General features: G+C 52.1%; 2 protein-coding genes across 8 annotated transcripts in view; both read left to right on the forward strand.

Moving 5' to 3' along the window:
* The first annotated feature begins 428 nt into the window (after positions 1-428).
* Positions 429-6,351, forward strand: CDHR4 (cadherin related family member 4). Its single transcript, XM_051627882.1, has 20 exons — positions 429-486; positions 829-849; positions 989-1,185; positions 1,258-1,420; positions 1,507-1,592; positions 1,731-1,826; positions 2,289-2,392; positions 2,465-2,601; positions 2,676-2,841; positions 2,932-3,082; positions 3,302-3,404; positions 3,664-3,879; positions 3,950-4,089; positions 4,171-4,315; positions 4,386-4,588; positions 4,672-4,811; positions 4,896-4,931; positions 5,900-5,966; positions 6,064-6,094; positions 6,240-6,351. The coding sequence occupies exons 1-20, from the start codon at positions 429-431 to the stop codon at positions 6,293-6,295; spliced, it is 2,316 nt and encodes a 771-aa protein (XP_051483842.1). The 3' UTR covers positions 6,296-6,351.
* Positions 6,352-7,682: 1,331 nt separating this feature from the next.
* The window catches only part of IP6K1 (inositol hexakisphosphate kinase 1), a 33,948-nt gene continuing 22,320 nt past the window's right edge, over positions 7,683-19,310 (forward strand). Inside the window, exons 1-3 of one of the 7 annotated variants that reach the window (XM_051627066.1) lie at positions 7,683-7,767; positions 8,263-8,311; positions 10,590-12,829. The gene's annotated coding sequence lies outside the window, so the exon portion shown is untranslated. Of the gene's footprint in view, positions 7,768-8,262; positions 8,312-8,411; positions 12,830-19,310 lie in introns of those variants that run through there. The other 6 variants (XM_051627067.1, XM_051627065.1, XM_051627069.1 and 3 more) reach the window with 6 other exon arrangements.

Here is a 19,310-nt window from a genome sequence, read left to right on the forward strand (position 1 = left end):
GGGTGGTTTGAGTGCTGGAGGAGGAACGGGTGACCCCGGCCACAGGGGCCGTGCTCTGCCAGCACTTATTAATTGGGAGTTAATAGAGCTTAATAGGAATTCCGGGAGAAGCGGCTCTGGTTTGCAAATGAAGGAGAACATGACCAAAAATTACCTCCCAGCTAATTTTCCCAGCTCCTGAGCGTGCCACGTGGCGAGGTGGCCTGGTGTGGTGGTGGAACCCCATGGAGCATTGCTGCCCACCTGCCCTGGGCCAGCTGGGCATGGCAAGGGGCTGGGAGCAGAGGGTGTGGGAATGGGGACACCAGGCCCTGTCTCTGCCCTGGGGCCGGGCTGGCAGTCACGGGTGGCCGGTGTGACGCTGGTCTAGGGTGGTGCCCAGCACCCGTGGCAACGGGCTCCAGCTTGTCCCAAACAGCCAGCGAGCCATGGACATGCACGGACACCTCGCCTTCCTCCTCCTCCTCCTCCGCTTCCATGCCCCAGGTAAGCACAGGAGGCTCCCAGGGTCAGGGGCACCCTTTGCCAGACCCTGGGGGGGAAATGAGAGGAGGGGGACAGGGCACAGGTTCCTCTTGGCATCCCCCATGTTCTGGGGGTTGACCCTAGGCTGGGCAGAGGGGCCAGCAGCTGCTGGTTCAGGAGGGGCCATGGCCAGGACATGGCCAGGGCATTGCCAGAGTGTCTTCAGAGCATTGCTGGGGTATCTTGGGTGCATATCCAGACACCACTAGGCATCTCTGAAGCATGAAGGGGGCATCTTTGGGGTCTCCCAGGGCATTGCTGAGGCACAGCTGGCAGGCTGGGATGACACTCTCCTCTTTGCAGGGACTTTCGTCAGAGCGACAGGTAAGCCCCACTGTGCCCAGCAGGCACACCCATGGCTGTGTGGGTGTCTGGGTGCAGGAGCAGGGCTTCCTAAGCACCGCTGGGCAGCCCTGGGTGGCACTGTCTGGGTGTGAGGTCATACCCTGGGGTCTCCCACTAGCCCTGCTTGACATGCCTCGTGTGGTGGCCCTGAGCGAGGACACGGAGCCGGGCACCCGCGTGGCCGAGGTGACCGTGTCCTGCAGCAATGCCAGTGGCAGCCCCAACGTCACCCTGCGTGGTACGGAGCCCGGCCACCCCTTCAACCCCATTGCCATCAGTGTTGACCCCACGGCTGCTGCCACGTTTCGGGCAGAGGTGCGTCTGGGTGTCGCAGAGTGGGGGCTGTAGCTTGCTGGCACCCCACTGAGCACCATGTCCCCTTGGCAGGTGACACTGCGTGCTGATGCGGAGCTCGATGCCCGCCGGGTGAACCAGTACACCCTGACTTTGTGGGCTGCCTGTCCCGGTGAGGAGGAGGTGGAAGAGCAGCTCTTTGTTCGGGTGACAGTGGGGCAGGTGCTGCGCTGTGACAGCCCCTTTGCCAGCACGGGTAGGAGCTGGGGGCAGCAGGTGCAGGGTGGCAGAGGCTGCGGGTGCCAGCCAGCCCTGGGCTCCCACGGCTGTGCTGTGCCACAGAGGGAGACATGGTACGGGTGTCAGCTGATGTGGCACCCAGGACACCCCTGTACGCGGTGCTGCCACAGCCACTCGGCGGGCTGACGGTGAGTGGCAGCTGCTCCAGGGGCTCGTAGCCCCCATGAGCAGGGGTAGCCTTGGGAACAGCAGGACCCAGGCATAGGGGTGGGAGGAGATGGGGACAGGGGGCTCCCACCCTCCTCCTGCTGCCCATCTCTCTGCAGTTCCAGCTCAAAAACCATGACACACCGCTCACGCTCACCCGCCGGGGCCTGGTGCTGGCGCCTGCCAGGGGCTTCAACCCCAGCAAGGACACCCAGGTGGGCAGCATTGTCCCTGGGCTGTCACAGCCACCTCTCAGCCTGCCTGGGCTTAGCCCCTCGCTGGCAATGCCCACAGCTCTCCGCATCCTGCTCCTTCTGTCAGGCACCCAGCTCCACCCCAGCTCTAGCCCTGTCCCTATCCTCAGCTCCATCCCTTTCTGCATCTTGACTTCTGTTTCAATCCTCATCCCTGTCCCTATTCCCCACCCCATTCCAGTCTCCAGCTGATCCTCATCTCCATCTCCACCCTTATTCCCACCCCTGTTCCTGCTGCAAGCCCCATTCTCATCCCTGTCCCTTTTCTCTTTCCTGTCTCTGTCCCTGGTTCTGTCCCCATCCCGTCCCTATTCCTGTCCCTGTCCCTGTTACTGTCTTAATCTCTGTCACCACCCCTGTTCCCACCCCTGTCACTGGTGCCACTTGAGGCTGTCCCATGGCCTCCCTGGCTCTGCCCCACAGACATTCAGGCTGGAGATCGACGTGACAGACCACCACGGGCACAACTGCAGTGGGACCTTGAGGGTAGAGGTGCTGCCATCACGCCGTCCCCGTGTCACCTTCCTGTGAGTGGGGCTGGGCTGGGCAAGGGGTGCTGGTGGCATCAGGCCATGCCACACTGACTGCCTTGCCTGCAGTGAGCCACAGCTGGCTGTGACAGTGCCAGAGGGCACCAGACCCTTGGAGGTGGTCACACAGGTCCAGGCCAGTGGGGAAAATGTCCGCTATGCCATCCTCGCTCCTGTGGCACCTGCACTTTTCACCATTGATGAGTGTGAGTGGGGTGGCAGGGGTCCCCAGGGCCACCCTGTCCCCAGGCCTGGCATGAGACTGTGCCTTCTCCTGCAGTGACAGGTGAGATCCGCAGCACCCGCCGGCTGGAGGTGGCCCATGCACTCCTCCGTGTCCGCGCTTACAACGCGCTGCACCCTGCTGACCACGCCACCACCACCATCAATGTCACCGTGCAGGGGACAGACCAGCGGGCACCCATCTGCACCCCAGCCATCTCTGTGTACGGTTTGGGGTGAATGTGGGGTGCAGGAACGCTCCACCATGCCCAGGACACAAGGGATGAGAGCTGAGCCTGACCACCCCACTGCAGGTCCCAGGTGCCTGAGACAGTGTCCCTTGGCAGCACCCTGGTGACACTGAGGTGCACTGACCCTGCTGGCACTGAGGGGGAGCTGCACTATGCCCTTGAGGCACCCCTTGCCTCCCGCTCCCACTTCTGCATGGAGGGGCCACAGCTGCAGGTGAGTGGGGCCATGAGCAGCATCCTGAACCTGTGAGAACCTGGCAGGACAGCGGGGACCCCCTGACACCTGCTGCCACACCAGATCCTGTGCTGGGGCTCTCTGAGGCTCACTTACCCCTCATTGCCTGTTCCCCCCTTCACTCCATCCAGCTTTTCTGGCATCCCAGCTTTGGGAGACACCCCGTCTCTGCATGACCCTCCTGTCCTTGCTTGGCAGGTCAACACCACCTTGGACTACGACTCGGAGGACGCATCCTTGGTGGGCTTCCAGTTCACAGTCACCATCGTGGTGACAGCAGGAGGGCAGCCCCCGCGGAGCAGTGAGTGCCCATGTTCCTGGGAGGTCATTGGGGGAGTGCAATGGGGGAGGTCACAGGGGGGAGTTGGAAAAAGGCCCCTCCTGACCCCAAAACCAGCAGATCACAGGGGAAACATTCCTTCCCTGCTGCTCCAGAGACATCCTCCCCAGGGGTGGTGCCACTGTCCCTGTGTCCCCCAGCCTGCCTGGTGGGAGCTCGCTCACCCTGGTATGGGCTGCATGGTGGTGCCAGCACAGCAGAGCCACCCTGTGCCACACAGCTCATGTGCCTGTGCTCGTGACGGTGACGCCTGTCAATGAGTTCACACCAGCCTGCCCTAACGGTGCCACCTTCACCGTGCCAGAGACGGCGGCTTTTGGCAGCTCTGTGGGGTTCGTGGCCGGCACCGACCGCGACTACCCGCCAAACAGCCTGGAGTACAGCCTGGAGGGGGGCACTGGCCCCACACAGCCCTTCTCCATCGACACACACACCGGTGAGAGCTCAGCACCCTCCCCAGCCCCTGCTGCACCCATGGGTGCCCAGCAGCTCATGCTGCCCCGCAGGCGAGATCCATGTGGTGGGACCCCTCGACTCCCAGCAGCACAAGAGCTACAGGCTGACAGTGCGGCTGACGGACACGCACAATGACCTGAACCCGGCAATGCGCCGGAGCCGCCTGTGTGACGTGACCGTGCGCCTGCAGGTGCGGGTGCAGGCCTGGCGGGTGAACCGCAGTGGGTGCCAGCACCGCGCGTGCTGTACCTACCACCTCGCCTCCCTGCAGGCTGTGCTGGACCGGGCACCGGTGTGCACCCCCGAGGTGCAGGAGCTGTGGGTCACGGCCAGGTTGGGCGGCCGCCAGCCTGTCACCCGCCTGGCTTGCCAGGGCAGCCCTGAGGGCACCGCCCTGACGTACACCATTGTTGGAGGTGAGGAGCGGCCAAGCCACAGCACAAGCCCCTCACCGCCACATGGCATTGAGTGGACCCTCTCGTCCAGGCAACGAGGATGGGCACTTTCAGCTGCAGGGGAACACCCTCTTCTACCTCTCTGATGACCTGCCTGAGACTCGTACCTTCGTGCTGCTGGTGGAGGTGTGGGGCCGCCCCAGTGTCCCCCGCCGCAGCACCATGATGGCGCTAGTGGTGCACATCATCCCCTGGAGCACCACGGTGCCACCCAGCACTACCACCTGGCACACGGTGAGCAGAGTCCACCGTGAGAGGTGCTCTGGAATCTGGCAGGCCCCCTGCCCTTGCCTGCTGCCTCACCTCCTGTTCTGCAGACCCTGCGGAAGGAGCCACTGGTGGTCACTCGTACAGAGGTGGCGTGGCACCCACCAGCCTGGTTTGTGGCCGTGCTGACCATCTCCGCTGCCCTGCTGCTGGCCACCCTGGGATGCCTGGCTTGGAGCCTGCTGCTCAAGTGAGCCCCAGCCCCCTGGCATGACATGGCATGGCACAATGGGCAAGGCCAAGGGCTCACAGCTGCCTTCCGTTCCTCCTGCAGCAACAGAGACCCTGGCAAGCTGCTCCTGAGCAAGAGGTGGGTGCTGCATGGCTGGGGCCAGGGCAAGGAGCAGCCATGCACATTGGCACAGGCTCCCATAGCATCCTCACAGGCAGCTGGGGACACAGCAAATACCCGTGTTTGGCAGAGGGCCACTGTACAGGGCAGCTCGCTCTGCCCCAGGGCAAGGGTGCAGCACTGAGAGTAGCCATGGGTGCAGAGATGGCGATTTGGCCAGGGGACACCTCTGTCAGTGGCTGGGCTGGGGGAGAAGCTCTGGGGTGGGCAGGGTGGGATGGCACAGTGCTGCTGCAGGGCCGGGTCCTGGTACCGGGGCCGGGAGCCCCAATTTGCCGGGAAAGGCACCTCGGGAGGAGGCGAGCAGGCTGCGCACAATCTCCCGGGAGGATGATCCAGGGGTGAAAAGCGGCGAGGGGAGAGCACAAGGAAGTGCTAGAGCCAGCCCAGTCTGTGCCGGGCGTCTGTACGGCGAGGAGGAGGCGGGCAAGCCTGTGGGCAGGGCACCAGCCGCCTCCAGAGGCGGAACCGCCCCAGGGTTGGTGCACGGCTGGATCCAGGTTCATTGGTGAAGTTGGGGACATGGTGCTCAGTGGCACCAGGGCTGTAGTGACCGTGAAAGGGAGGAGACTTGGGCTCAGCACCCGCAGCAGCGCTGGCAGCAGGAGGGCTCTGGGGCTGCAGTTTCCCAGCACAGCATCCTCTGAGCACCACAGCAGTGTGCACTGGCACGGGGAAACAAGCAGACCTCCTGGCAGCCTGGCTTGCATCACTTAAAGGTGGTGGTGCTTGTCCTCACTGCAGTCATCCAGGGCAGTGGCAGGGACACAGGGGCTGGGTAAAGGAATGATCAGGTAGGTGGAAATCTGCTACTGCACAGCTGGCAGTGCAAAGCCTGGCTGGGGACCTGCTCCCAGCAGCATGTCTTGGGGGCAAGGCTGGGGGCCCATCACCGACAGTGTGGCCTCCTCTCATCCCCTCTGCAGCTCCTGGGATGTGGCAGAGCAGAGGGGTGACAAGGAGGAGCAGGTCTGTTCCCACCCCAGCAGCCTGGTAAGTGTGTGCTGTGGCAGTGAGGGTGGGTGCCTCACCAGAGGTGTGGGCAGGCACCCTGGGGCCCTCCACACCCTCTCCGATCTCTCCTGGACAGGGGCAGTTCGACGGCCGTGCCCAGGACCCCCGTGAGTGTCCTGTCCCACGTCCCCAGCAGCCTCGGGCTATGTCCGTCAGGGCAGGGGGTACTGGGGGATGGAAGAGGCAGGCACTGGGTAGCAACGTCTGGGCAGCACCCACAGGCTGAGCGCTGAGTGCTGCCTCCCATCTCAGGCACCGGCAGGGACTATCTCTTCAGCAGCGTGACCGGGGCACGGCGCTGGATCTGACCCAGCGAGGGACGGGCTGTGACCCACAGCTCCCGCGGGCCACGCTGTGCAGAGCACTGGGCACTTGAGCCTGGGAGGAGGAGGAGTTCCCTTCTCCGTGCCCACGGGGTGCAGCCAGTCCCTGAGCTGCCCCAGCCAGCGTGGACCCAATAAATGATGACAGAGATTGCACCCGCTGCCGTGATTCCCGTGGGAAGTGTCGTGGCTGAGCGGCCCCACCGCTGGCCATCGCTAGCGCTGCCTCGTCAGGGATGTGGGTGGCACAACCCAGGACCAGGATGGCAGTTATGGCAGCGCCAGCCCCAGCCTGGGCTTGGCTCCACAAAAAATGTGCGAAGGGCTTTAGCAGGTTCTGTTCCAGTCACAGCAGCATCTCCATAGCCTCTGGATGTGACCCGGACGGGGCTGTTCTCTGCGGAGGGTGTGAGTTGAGGCAAGAAAACTCAATCACGGGTAATTTTGAGAAACTCAAGCCAAGCTCTCCCTCGCTCCAGCACTCCCAGGTGCAGGCGGGTGGGACGAGCAGCCGGTCGGCGGAGGCGCCGGGTTTCTTAATCGGGCGGAAAAGCGAATTAGCGGGCGCGGCTGTGCTGGGGGAGTTGGCAGGGCCCGGCGAAGGGGCGGGAGGCTTTGAAGGAGTCAGTCAGTCAGCACAGCGCGGGGAGGTGGGAAACCGGTTGTTTAAATTTCAAAGGAGCGCGCCAGGTCCCGGCAGCTCCCGGGGAAAGGAGGCGCTGGCAGGATAGGAGGATAAACTAATTTGGGGAGTAGGTGGTGAAGGGAGGGAGGGGAGGGCAGGAGCCAGCCGGGAAACTTCACAGGTAAGTGGGGTCACACTCCGGCGGGGGTCCCACGCCGGGGGTCCTCGGAGCCCACAGGAACCTTGACCGACGGGCGATTAAACCTTTATTGTACCGGATCGGTGTGCGAACACGTCGCCCTCGCTGCTCGGCAGGGCCAGTCTGGCGTGAGGAGCTGCCCGGGGCGCGGGAAAGGCGGCGCGAACCCGCCGGTCCCCGCAGGACCCGCCGCGCGGGGGGCGGGGCGGGCCCGGGAGCGCGGCCCCCCCGACCCGCGCCCATTGGCCGAGCGCCCCGCCGCGGGCAGCCAATGAGGCAGCGCAGCCCGCGGGGAGGCGGGGCCCTGGGGGGCGTCACGTGTGCCTAACGTGCGCGGCCACCCGGAGGCAGTCCCCGCACGGCAAGGGGCGGGGCGGCGCGGCGCTTGAGTGACGGCGGTTTCGACCTATCAGCGTTCCTAGAGCGCCCTGGGCGGGAGGGGCTTGGGTGTGGATTGGCGCAAGTGGCGGTGGGGCGGGCCTTGGCCGGCGCGGTTGCTATGACGGCCAGCATCGGGGCTCCGCCTCCGCGGCCGCCGCCATCTTGTTGTTGATTCGAACGGCCGGGAGCGGGCGGCGGGGAGCGGCGGGCTCGGTGCGGCCAGCCCCGGGCTGGGCAGGCAGGCCGGCTCTGGTGAGCCGCGGCGAGCGGGGGCAGGGGCGGGCTGAGCCGGGCATTCTGCCCCGAGGGGAGGGAGCGAGAGCCGGGCGCGCTGCCGTGAGGGGAGCGAGGGGAGAATCGGGTGCGGCCCCGTCAGGGGGGATGGGAGCGGGGAAAGCCCGGCGTGGCCCGATTGAGGGGTGAGCGATCCTGGCGCGGCTCCGTGAAGAGGCGGGGGGCCCAGCCCGGAGCCGTCGGGGGGTGCAGGCGCGGGCCCGTGGGGAGGGCGGAGGGGGGAGCCGGGCGTCCCGGTGCGTGCGGGGGGCGGCTCCGGGCGCTTGCCCGTCTGGGGCACAGCGGGGGCCGGAGGGCCGTGCCCCGGGGTGGGGAGAGCTCTGGGAGCTGGGCCCGGCAGGGGCAGCCCCGTGGGCAGCGCGGTACCCGGGCAGGGCCTGGCTGCCCCTGCTGGGGACCCTGCCCGGCCAGCAGATCGAGCGTCCCCTCCCTTTCTACCCTTCCCTCTCGCAGGAGCAGGAAGGAACTCGGCAAACCACGGTGGGAACATGAAACCAACATGGTGAGGAAGCTGGTGGTGTTGGGGGCCCTTCCTGCGTCCCGGTCGGTGGCCGCCCCGGCTGAGGAGGGGTGTGGGTGGGTGGGCGCTGGGGATGCTGCTGCCCCGGAGGTGGCTGGAAGGTGCCTGACAGTCCCTGGGGGCAGGTGTGCTCACGGGTCTGCAGACCTGGACTGGAACCAGCAGTTTTTCCCAGGGTTTCCAAGGAGTACTGGGATTAGGAGAGGTGGTACTGACTCCTGTTCAGTTTTCAGCTACTCTGATTTTAAACTGGTGTTCCTCCATCTTCAGGCTCTGAATCGGCAAGGCCCTGTTCGTCTTTCCAGCAATATGCTTTACTGTGTGCTGCCTTTCATTTCAGCCCATCTTGCTGTGTTTCTATTCCATCTGCTTTTCCTTCCTTTGGGTTCACCTGGCTTAACTTGGTATTCAGAGCTTCCAAAGCTGAATTCCAAGATTAGCCTTTGCTAATGAAGCACTGAATGGTGCCAGAACGGGGTGGGCTTGGGTCTCTTGTTAATTCTTAATGTAGTACTTACATAGTCAGTAGGGCCATTTGTGTAAACTTAGTTGGTACTTGTCTTGCAAAATAATCGACTATAATGTCTAGTGCAAGTCTTGTATTGAACTGTCATAACAGCTGATATACTCACCTATGTGTGTATGATCAGATTTTTGATGGAGAAAAAAGTACTGTATTCTTGTGATATGTCACTGAACTTTGATTTCCTTTTTACAGAAATTCTCTCAGGAGCTTGGGAGTGTTTTAGAATTGGATGTATTGGTTATTAGGTGATGTCACTATAACCTAAATAGGTCTATTAGGGACATCCTAGTCCTGTGTAACAGCTTCTTGTTATTGAGATTGAGAAATAGTTTTCTGTGGCTGGGTTGGTTTAGCACTGACCTCTAAGGTAAGTGCTTTGTTCTGGAGCTGGCAGGAAAGTCATATGTTTTGAAAAGACTGTGAACTCTGTGTATGGCCAGATAACATTGGGTTGTGGTTTCAACTGGTAATGTTTTGTCTTGTTTTGTCAATGTTTTGAATTGTCCTAGTGCTAATTTTGCTTCTGATAGCATTAGAGAGTGATTCTTACCCTTACCAGCTCTTGCAGCACAACCATTTCCAGGTCCATGGATGAACAGCACTCTGTGCCATCCTGGTTAGAGCCTGTTAGGCAGATCTGAAGTGTCCTTTTGTTTCCTGTCTAATAAGGGCTTTGGGAGAGCAGGGGAGGTGATCCTTGGCTCCTTGAGGGGGAAGGTGATGTATAGGAGGTCACTTCCATAGGAATCTCTGGTGACCAAAAGTGTGGTAAGAGTCAGGAATGCAGATAGACCTCCCTCTTAAATTGCATTTGTCTTTCCTAGGTTAGTTTCTACTCTGGTTATCCTGTAGGCACCTTGTAGCACATTTGCATGCTTTTTACATAGAAGAAGAGCAACTGAGCACGATTCACTGCTGGGATGAGAAAGGGGACAGTTTCTAGGATCTTCTTCCACCAGGAGTTTTGGTTGTGCCACTTCTGTGCATAGCTTCACAGTCACTTTAAGTTCGTGTAAGTATAGACTGCAACTAACTAGAAGTTCTTGCCCTGCTGCTGGTGCCAGCTGAGGTGTTTGTGCAGGTGGGAATTAGAGTTCTCTGACTTAGGAATTGATCAAACTGAAACCAAACTTTTATTTTTTTTTCTCACCAGCTTTGTGGGTGCTTAAATGATTTTGCTGGTGCAGGAGCAATGGTGGGAAAATGGGATTGGTGGTGGAAGGGAGTCTGGTTAAGGGTAGCCTGCACTGTGACAGTGAAACAATGCAACTACATGGCTTTATAGATTTAGTTATATAAAAATACAATTTTAAAATACACGTTTACATGTCTTTTAAAAATTGAACTTTAATGTCCATGCTTCTTTCCTGCTACCTTTGTGACTAATGTCATTGTGTGCTTCATCATCAGGAAGATGGTATTGGGCATGTCCTTATAAAAATATTCCATAAAGCAAAATTAGATGTGGAATTCCCTCTCATGGCAGACTGTGTAAGTCAACTGCTTGCAAGTTATTTTGTACTGCATGGCATGTAGTGAGAAGTCAAGGTTAGAATAGCAAGGACTCAGAGGTCAAAAAATGCCCAGGCTGAACTAGTACCTGTGCCCTTAATCAGTTAATTAGCCTTCTAAACAAGCATTATGTTTTCTTCTTAATCATGCGGTTGCATGCTGTTCTCAGCCCCTCTGAGCTGCCTAGTTTGTTTCTTCTCTCCTTTCCTCTCCCATATATAGAGCTTGTTCATTTTGCTTAGAATTATCCAGCTCTGAAAATGTGACCTGAGGAGTGCGAGAAGACGAGCCCTGCAGGAGCTTGGAGCTCTGTAAACCATCTGCTTACAGGACGTGGTCTGGCTCAGTGGGTGACCAAATGTTTGTAAAAAGGTTTGATCACTCGTCTTTCTAGATTTCAGTGTTTAGTAGATTTCTTTCTGTCTAAAGGTTGTTGTGGATCAGGTGAGTTCTGACTGGCACACGGGCACTGTCTTCTGGTTTCCACTGGAATCAAATGCAGGTGTTAAGTTTGAAGTTGAGTATTCCCAGTCTGTGCTCTAGAGAAGGTGCCTTTCTTACACCTATGGTTGAAATGCAGCTACTGAAGCTGTATAAAAGCTGACAGAGTCTTGTTTGGGCCAATACTGGGGCATTGCCTTGTAACCCAGGCACTTCACTTGCCGCCATTGGATTTCCCCCAGTCTGCCCATTGGGAATGAGCTTGTAACGTGTTGAGACATGCATCATGGTTGAGTGTTGATGCTGGGATTTATAGTCTTGGAAGTTAGTATCAACAGAAAACTGCGGCTGGATTTGTTTACTCTTGCATTTTACAGTGTCACACTGTCAGTCTTGGTGCTGGGCAGGGTTTAGATTTGAACTTGCAGGGTTTCTGTGTGGCAGCTCAGGAGAGCTGTGGCTCTGCTCTTGCTTGTTTATAAAATGTGACTTGCCTAGGAGCAACTGCTTTTACTTCTGACTTCTCAGTCTTCGAGAAGGAATGTGTCAAAACCAAACCTAGTAAATACAGTGGGTCCCCAGGGAGCTCTGGAATGGATGGTCTAGAGAAAAGGTGTGGAAGGAAAGAAAAAATGCAACAAACTTGTGTAAGAATCATGTGAAGTATTTGTATTACTTGCTGTAGACTGAAGGAACCCTTCAGATGTGTGGAGGAGCAGCTAGCAGTCTCCTTGTATATTCCTGATGTGACAGGAATGCAGAGAAGGGTGCTGGCTAGTGTTTAATCTCAGGTTTGTTGCTGCTGTCTAGGGTGTGGGGGGAGGAAGAGGAAGTGTTTGTGCGTGGCAGCTTGGTTTCTGTTTTGCAGGCGTCGCCTGTACGTGGTGCTTGTGCTGTTCTGGTGTGGCAGCAGCTGTTATTTTTGGCTTTCTCAGAGTGCTCTTTGGGTAGATGTACTTTCTGATGGATGCAGTTCCCTTAATTGTTGTGTTGGGTGCCTGTGCTTCCTACATAGTCTCCATCAGTACAAACTGCTCTGTAGATAAGGTGCAAGTAATTTGGTTTCCTTTATTTCTGTAGGCCCATCTATGTGTATTTTGAGTGGCAATAACTGTGTATAAAAGACAAGCTTCTTTAAGCTTTCTGTTATTTTGTGTAACCTCTGTCAGTGTGTGGTCAGTTTTGTTCACAACAAATGGTTTAACTGCCTTCTCTGGGAGTAAAGAAATAAGCTTTGCTGTTAATGGTGCCTCTGTATCTGTATAATGATATCCACAGTAGTTACCATTGGTGCAGTTATTTCTGTTCAAAAATAACATGGGTGTAGCTGCCATAATTATATTAGTAGGAGATCTGTGTCAACCAAATCTGATAAAAGCAGTAAAAAAGGTTATGAGATGTAATGGCCTGTCCTGGTAGGATGTTACTGCACGTGGTTGAGAGCTCTGATAGATAAACTGTCTCTGGCTTAGTTAGAAAGGTTATCTTCTCCACCAGCTGTCCTGCTTCTTTGCCAAACACTACTTCTATTGTGTCAGGGCCAGTTCAGCTGCCGCAGTTTAATATACTGCAGCCTTTCTTCATTAATACCTATCAGTCTTGTGAACCAGGCCAGCTGAAGAACAGGTACCCATCCTGTTTTATTCCACCTCCTGGCTGGTGATCTTCAGCTGAGGGGTGGAGGAGGCAGTTGGGCAGTGGTCCCTTCAGCTCCAGTGGTACATTTGGTCAAGAGCATCTATCAGAGCCCAGAGGGATGAGTGAGAGCATTTGTGTCCTGAAAGGAGCTCACTCTGAATGTTGGTCCCAGACTCAAGGGAAAGCATCCTCTCAAATATTCTGAGGTGATGAGCAAAAAAAAAAAAACTAAATAAAAGCTAATTTAGTGCTTGCTAACTCATTTCCATACAACATCTTGCAGGCTGACTTGCTTCTGGCATCCTGCTCCCTCTTGATTGTGAGAGGTTGGCTCCATATTCCAGTGACAGCTCCACAGACAGAGCTTGGGTGACATCTCTAAGGTAACTTTTCTGTTTTGCCCAGAATACACATGTAGCCACCTTAAATACCATGCAGAGAGAAATAAGCTGCCTGCTTTTTGCCTCTTGCTCTGTAATTTTACCCTTCAAGTCAATATATGTAGGTAGGATTTTTGCTCTCATCTTCAACAGATACTACAAGAGTGCCCAGGTAAGTGCCTAGTCCCGGTATGTATTTGTTAACTTTTAAGCAAATCACTGTCAGTTCTTTGTAATAAGAATTAAGCTTCCAAGATTTGGAAGCCAGCACTTATACTCTAGCACTTCTGGCTATTGAGGTGGCTGAGTTGCAGCTGAATTATCTTATGATGATTTCTGAACTTGATCATTGTCTGAATTTTAATTTTGTCTTTCTATTCTGAGGTTAGTTTGCTGAATTATGATAGGCTGGCTTGATAGTCTCCCAGGCTAAAAGCAATTACTTCGTGCTGTTCCACACTTGGAAGAAAGCCTGGCTTACCTGTTTTCTCCCAGTTCTTTATCAGCAAAGATAAGAGTCAGTAGTAGTTCCTGTGTCAGTAGTAGTTCCTGTGGTGTAAGCGTTTGTTTGCCAGCAGACTTGAATGACCTGGTTTTCTTGAGGGACCACGTGTTTACATGGTGGCTGTCACACAGTTCACTTTTCTGCTGGGGATGCCCCTGACTTGTGTCACTGGTGGTCTTTGCTAGTTTGAAGTTCAGCAGGTAATGAATGACCAACAATGCTGAACTTCAGAGCTTCCTTCCTGGGGTAGGGAGAGGAGGAGGGATATGGTGCCTTCTCTGCAAGGGATGCTCCTCTGTCTGCCACAGCTGACTGAAGTGCTGATCTAATGGTGAACTATTGTATAGTACATACGTTCTGCTGTGACATTTCTCTTTTTTTTCACCCCTGAAACTTGCTTTTTCCTGTTTTTTAAACTGCCAGATTGGGTTGATGCAAAATATAATTTAATCTTTAATTGGGATTAGTATTGTCCACTGTTGGTATCAAAGTATTGTCAAGCATTTCAGAAAGGAGTTCAGAAATCTTAGAAAGGCAGAAGGAGATAGGGCTGTGTGTTTGTCCTGTGTCCTTTGACAGTGCTGTCTAAGCAGCTTAAGCACGTGTGGGGAGACAGTCATGATCTCATTACAGCTAACTGTAGGCGATAAGCAGCTTCGAGCACCAAAACCAGTGCCCCAGTGAATGCAGATGTCAGGGAGTTATTTAAAGCAGGAAGGATTTGGGAGAGAAGCCCAGGGGTCTGCATAGTCCCGTGGCTTAGTCAGTGGCTGCATCAAACCAAAGAATAACTTCAGTGGAAATGTTGGAGCTATTGCAGAAGATGAAGTCTTAACTGTGCCCTTGTGTTGGTCTGAGCACTGCTCTGGGTTGTAAGCAAAACTGGTGAAGTCCTGGAGCTCTGGGAGGCCCTCGACACTTACTGCCTAGTGGAAGGTACCTTTACTTTTCCAAACTGTGGTCTTTGTGTCAGGCTACACAGCAGACCTGAGGAAGGTGAGCGCGTCAGATTCATGGGGGTTGGTTCTCTCATCTCACAAATGCCAGGGAAAAAAACATCTTTTCACTTCAGTCTTTTGAGTCTGCCCTCAAAAAATTGTTAAAGCAGACTGAAGCTCAGTTTGTGTTGAAATGTTATACGTGCAAGGTTTTTTAGATAGTTTCTCAAACATCCCTACGCCTTCCTCAATAAAATCCATATTAGGTTAATCTGGAATATGCAGATTTTGCTTAAATGTGATTTAAATGAAATACACAAAATTATTACAAATACCCTTACCTTTGCAAATTCTGGAAGGTTTTGCTTAATTCCCATTTGGAACAGGTATTGTTAAGTGGTTTTTCTTGTGTTGTGCAAGTAGCATTTACTTAGGTTGGGTACAAACCTTCTTTATGTAAGTGAGATCTTGAATATTTCACAGTTCTTACCACAAGTGTTGACCTGAATGCACTTATTAAAATTTCACGGTAAGCTAAATCTGAAGCCATAAGCATTATCAGGCTTGTTTTAGGCATCTTTTATTTTTACAGAACTGAGAGAAAAACTCTAACTCCATTAGTCAGACTGACTAACGTGGAATCTGAATAGTTTTCACCCTTCCTCAGGTGCTGGGCACACTGGTATTTTTTTCTTTTCATTGCAGCACTCAGGGTTTCTGTTTTTCCCCTTAACTATTCTTAGCTTTAGTTAAATAATATCACATTTTTCTGTTCTGTGTTCTGTTCATTAGCCACATAGCATCCTTAGGACTGATGCTTCAGTATGTATTTCAGCAGTTCAGAATACAGTGAACCTATTGACAACTTGGTTCACCTAGTAACAAACCAGTCATCTTAAAAATTAATCCTGGTTTGTAATTGTACCTTGACTCAAATAAGCTTAGTTAAAATAATTAAGGGTATTGTGTCATTCACCAGTCAAAAGTAAACCAAGCTCTTTATTCACTGCAGTTAAAATATCTTCTTAAAACCTGGCAATTAAAGTTGGATTGTGGAGTGTTTCCAGACTTCATGTTTTTGTACTTCATTCTATTGTAACATGACAACCAGGAGAACATTCAAATCCTTGTGAAAATTCTGAAAAGGTCAGAGCCCTGTGGTAGTGAGCTTGGCAGGTTGATTCTTCCAGGAGTGCAAAGCGGTTCCTATTAGGATTGCTACAATTTGCAGTTTTCTTATGATCTTCAGACAAAACTGCCTGTTACTAGTGCTTGTTGGTTTGTGTCTCCCTGTCTGAGAGGGTGTGTTTTGTGCTCCTGTTACCACACTGTATTGAACTGGAGAAGAAAATGAGAGAGTAAATTTGCTTCCCCTATACTGTATATGGGCCATGATGTGTTGTAAACCAGATGGCTGTGAGAATACAACTGAATTAGCAGACTGATGTTTTGTAGAAGGTGCAACATGGTCTTCCAGTATCTTTAATGGAATTTGCAGTGTAAAAAAAATCAAGGTAGCTTTTACACAATGTAGACAGATCTGCTATTAAAAGCAAACTTGCCACAGTCTGTGTGTCTTCCAAATGAATGTTTGATGTGCCTTTTTAGCACGTGGGACAAAAGTAGTGTATATTTTTTTTATAGATACACATGCAGGTGCTGCACTTAATAATTAGACACAAGGCAATTTGCCAGTACATCAGGTTTGACAAATTATTTTATTTTGGCTTTGGCTCTGCAGCTCTGTTGCCTAGCCAGTGGCCTCAGTTGTTGAACAAGTGGCACTCTAGAAAGCCTGTTGGAAAGAGCTTTGAGCTCTACTTCAGTAGCTTAACATTTAGATAAGATAGTGGAAATTTGTGACCTGTAGAGTGTTTACGAGAACTTGTTTGCGACTGCAGCGAATAGGAAGTTAAATATAGGCTTTGTTTGTCTGATTCTTCACTTCATTTGAAAAGGAGGAGTTTCTTGTTTCAGACCTTCAGAACAGAGTTTGCTGGTGTGATAGAGTATTCCAAGAGGCCTGTTGCCCAGTGTCATTGTATAAGGAGAGTAATAGAAGATCTGGAGTATTCAAGGTCCCTTTCCTTTGGAAGGAGCTTAAGAAATACAGTAGGGTGACTTGTGTTCAGGGTCTGTTACTTTGGCATCTAGGAGCTCCCTTCTCCTTGTACATTTATTTTTGCAAAGCCAAAGTTATACTCAATTACTAGGAAGTGTGAGGTTTCCTAGAAGAAGGCACCAAAGGATGGCAGTGCTGGCTCCTGGTCTGGTAAAATGATCTTGCAGACATTTTTAAATGCCAAGGTTGTTGGTTTTCTTTTTTTGCCCTTCAAAACCCATAGCATCTTGCCAAGCTGGAAGCTGTGACTAGCTGTCCGATTAATGTATCTTCTGAGAGGATAGCCTCAGGTTCAGATTGCCTTTCATTTTCACTGAGTGGCTGGGGGCATCTCTGTTAGTTCTTTACCCTTTCCCTTCCAGAGCACACTGAGCTACAGAGCAACCCCTGAGGTATCTTAACAGTTCTCAGATTTTCAGTTGGAGCGACTGAGAGTCTGGCAGATTATGCTGATCCCCACAAGAGTAACAGGATAACAAAAGGCCCAGATCAAAATCCTTTCCATGACCCTGAGTTGTGTGTCATGTATGTTTTCCTGTATTGGATTTTTGTAATGTCACAAGGGATGTGAGAGTATCCTTGTGAGAAATTCTCTTTAGAGTTGTAGCTATTTTCACACAAAACCTGCTACCTTAGCTTTAAGCGCCATCAGATCCTATATAATAAATTTTACTGAAATTATGGACTAGCTTGCGTGCACTTTGTAGTACATTTGGTATGACACAAGCTTTAATATTCCCTATTATAAAACCTCAAAGGCAAAATGTTGCGCTTTATCCCTTTCTTTTTGTGGCATTGGTTACTTTCTTGCAGCACCTGCTTGAGTTGCTGGTTTTTTTTTTTCCTAAGATGGAGCTCAGATTTTTCTCTTTCCTCCTTTTCTCTGTGTTTTTTGTTCGGTTTTTTTTGTGTGTTGATCATACAAGAGAATGTACTGTATGTGGGAATTTACATTAATTTGATACTTCTGTGTGAAAAAAAAAAAAATCACAATGAAGGAGTGTTCAGTTGGGAAGTTACAGCTCATGTTTTCTTGCCTGTGACCCTTAGGTGTCATCTGCTTAGGAAAATTAAACTGATATCAACAGGGGGGCATGGATTTGCAATGTGATTATGTGGCTTTAACTCCATGTGGACATGCTTATAAGGTCATTTCTGCTACAAATGCTTGGGACACCAGCATTAATCAACATGTGCATCCTTGCCTAGTGCAGCTCTGCCAGTGGAATCCCTTGATGTAGATACAGTTACAGTGGCAAAACTACACATTTTAAAGCTTTTTTTGCTGGGGTTATTGAAAAGGTAGACAGTGATGTGAGTGCTTTTTTTTAAAATTGTGACTAGCACACTGAGCTGTCAGCATTTTTGAAGGAAAGAAGGATTAGGTAGAAAAGTAGGGCCCCAAAATATATCTTTTCCAGCTGAATTAGTTTTTTTTCATCAGCACTGTAAAAATAAAAGGGGTTGCAGGAGGAGTGGAGGCCATCCTCTGTCAGTTGTTTCTCAGTCAAAGATTTTACCTATTCCTACAAATTTTGCTATCTTTATTGTCCACTTGGAATCGCAGGGCAACCTGTGGTTCCCTTTCCTCCTCCAACAAATTCAGCTGTGTCCTGAGCATTGATGTAATCCGGGGTACTCAACATCTGACTGCCCTGGATTTCTCTGCCTCTCTGACCTTTTTCAGATGCTTAAGGAAGCCCCAAATTTTGTTTAATGTCAGTGTCTCAGAACTACATTAGCAGAAGAAACCACTACATAACAACTGCTCCTTGTGCTTTTGGCACAAGAGTTTGTTTACCAGGGTGCAGTGAATTTGTTTCAGTCATCTTGCTTTTATGCTCTTAAGTCTCTGTGGAACTGATGTGCTCCTAGATTGTCCTTTGGTTCTTCAGCCAAACACAGCACCACACTCACTTGAAAGAGGTGCCCTAATTTAAGTCTGTATTAACAAATTCCGTTCTGTTGTTGATGGACTGGGATACATTTAAAAAACCTTGAGAATTTAATTATCAGGTAAGACTGAGTTGAAATATAGTTCAGGGGGATCATGGAAAATAAAGTGATCACCAAACTGCAGTCTTTTCAAAATGGCATAGAGGTACTTGACTATCCTGTTGTCCCTTCCTGAAATGCTGTTTTGCAGGTAGCTGAAGTACACCAGGGCTGAATGGTTTGACCAGGATCATTCAAACATTCAGTGGAAGCACCAAAACCAGTAGCCTTCTCCTAGTTCTTTTCCCTTTGGATGACCTCAAATAGATTATGATTCTCTAAAGAGTCTCTTAACTAAATCAGCTGAGCACTTTGCTGACCTGTTAACAATCAGCAGAGAGATGTAAGAATTGCTGCATTTCTCCTGGCCTTAAATGTTTTGATGGTGTTCAGACAAAAGCTGGGCTGTCTGGCAAAACTGCATGATGCCATTTGGGGCCTGCCAAATGAAAGTGATGTCAGCTTCCCCCTGTAGAAAAAGACAAATGTAGCTGAGGCAAAATGTTTGTTCAGCTTTATCTTTGCAGTAAGAGAGAAAATTCTAAAGCACATGCTCCTCCATTCCCTCTCAAAATCACTTCTGACTGCTGAAATGTCCTGCTATATCTTTGCCTGCATATGTGAGATTAAAGTCCTCCTGGGTAGTGAAATTCCAGATGGCATGAGGCTGTGAAGCTGACTGTCACTGCCTTGCTTTATGTGGAGGGGTAGGTGGAGCTTACACAGGCAATGTATTAAAGTCACAGCTTTAATATTTTTGTTCAAAGCTGCTGTTTGTGAAGTACCCACAGATTTGGCAGAATTTGCTCAGGTTAGGATGCTACTCAGATGTGGTCTAGTGGTGACAAAGCAGAGGTAGGACCCACGCTGTGGCTTGGCTTATGTTTGTTTCTGGCCACAAGTGAGAAGATGGGTGTAGTACTG

The sequence above is a fragment of the Apus apus genome, chromosome 9, assembly GCF_020740795.1.
Source record: "Apus apus isolate bApuApu2 chromosome 9, bApuApu2.pri.cur, whole genome shotgun sequence".
NCBI classification, from domain to species: Eukaryota; Metazoa; Chordata; class Aves; order Apodiformes; family Apodidae; genus Apus; species Apus apus.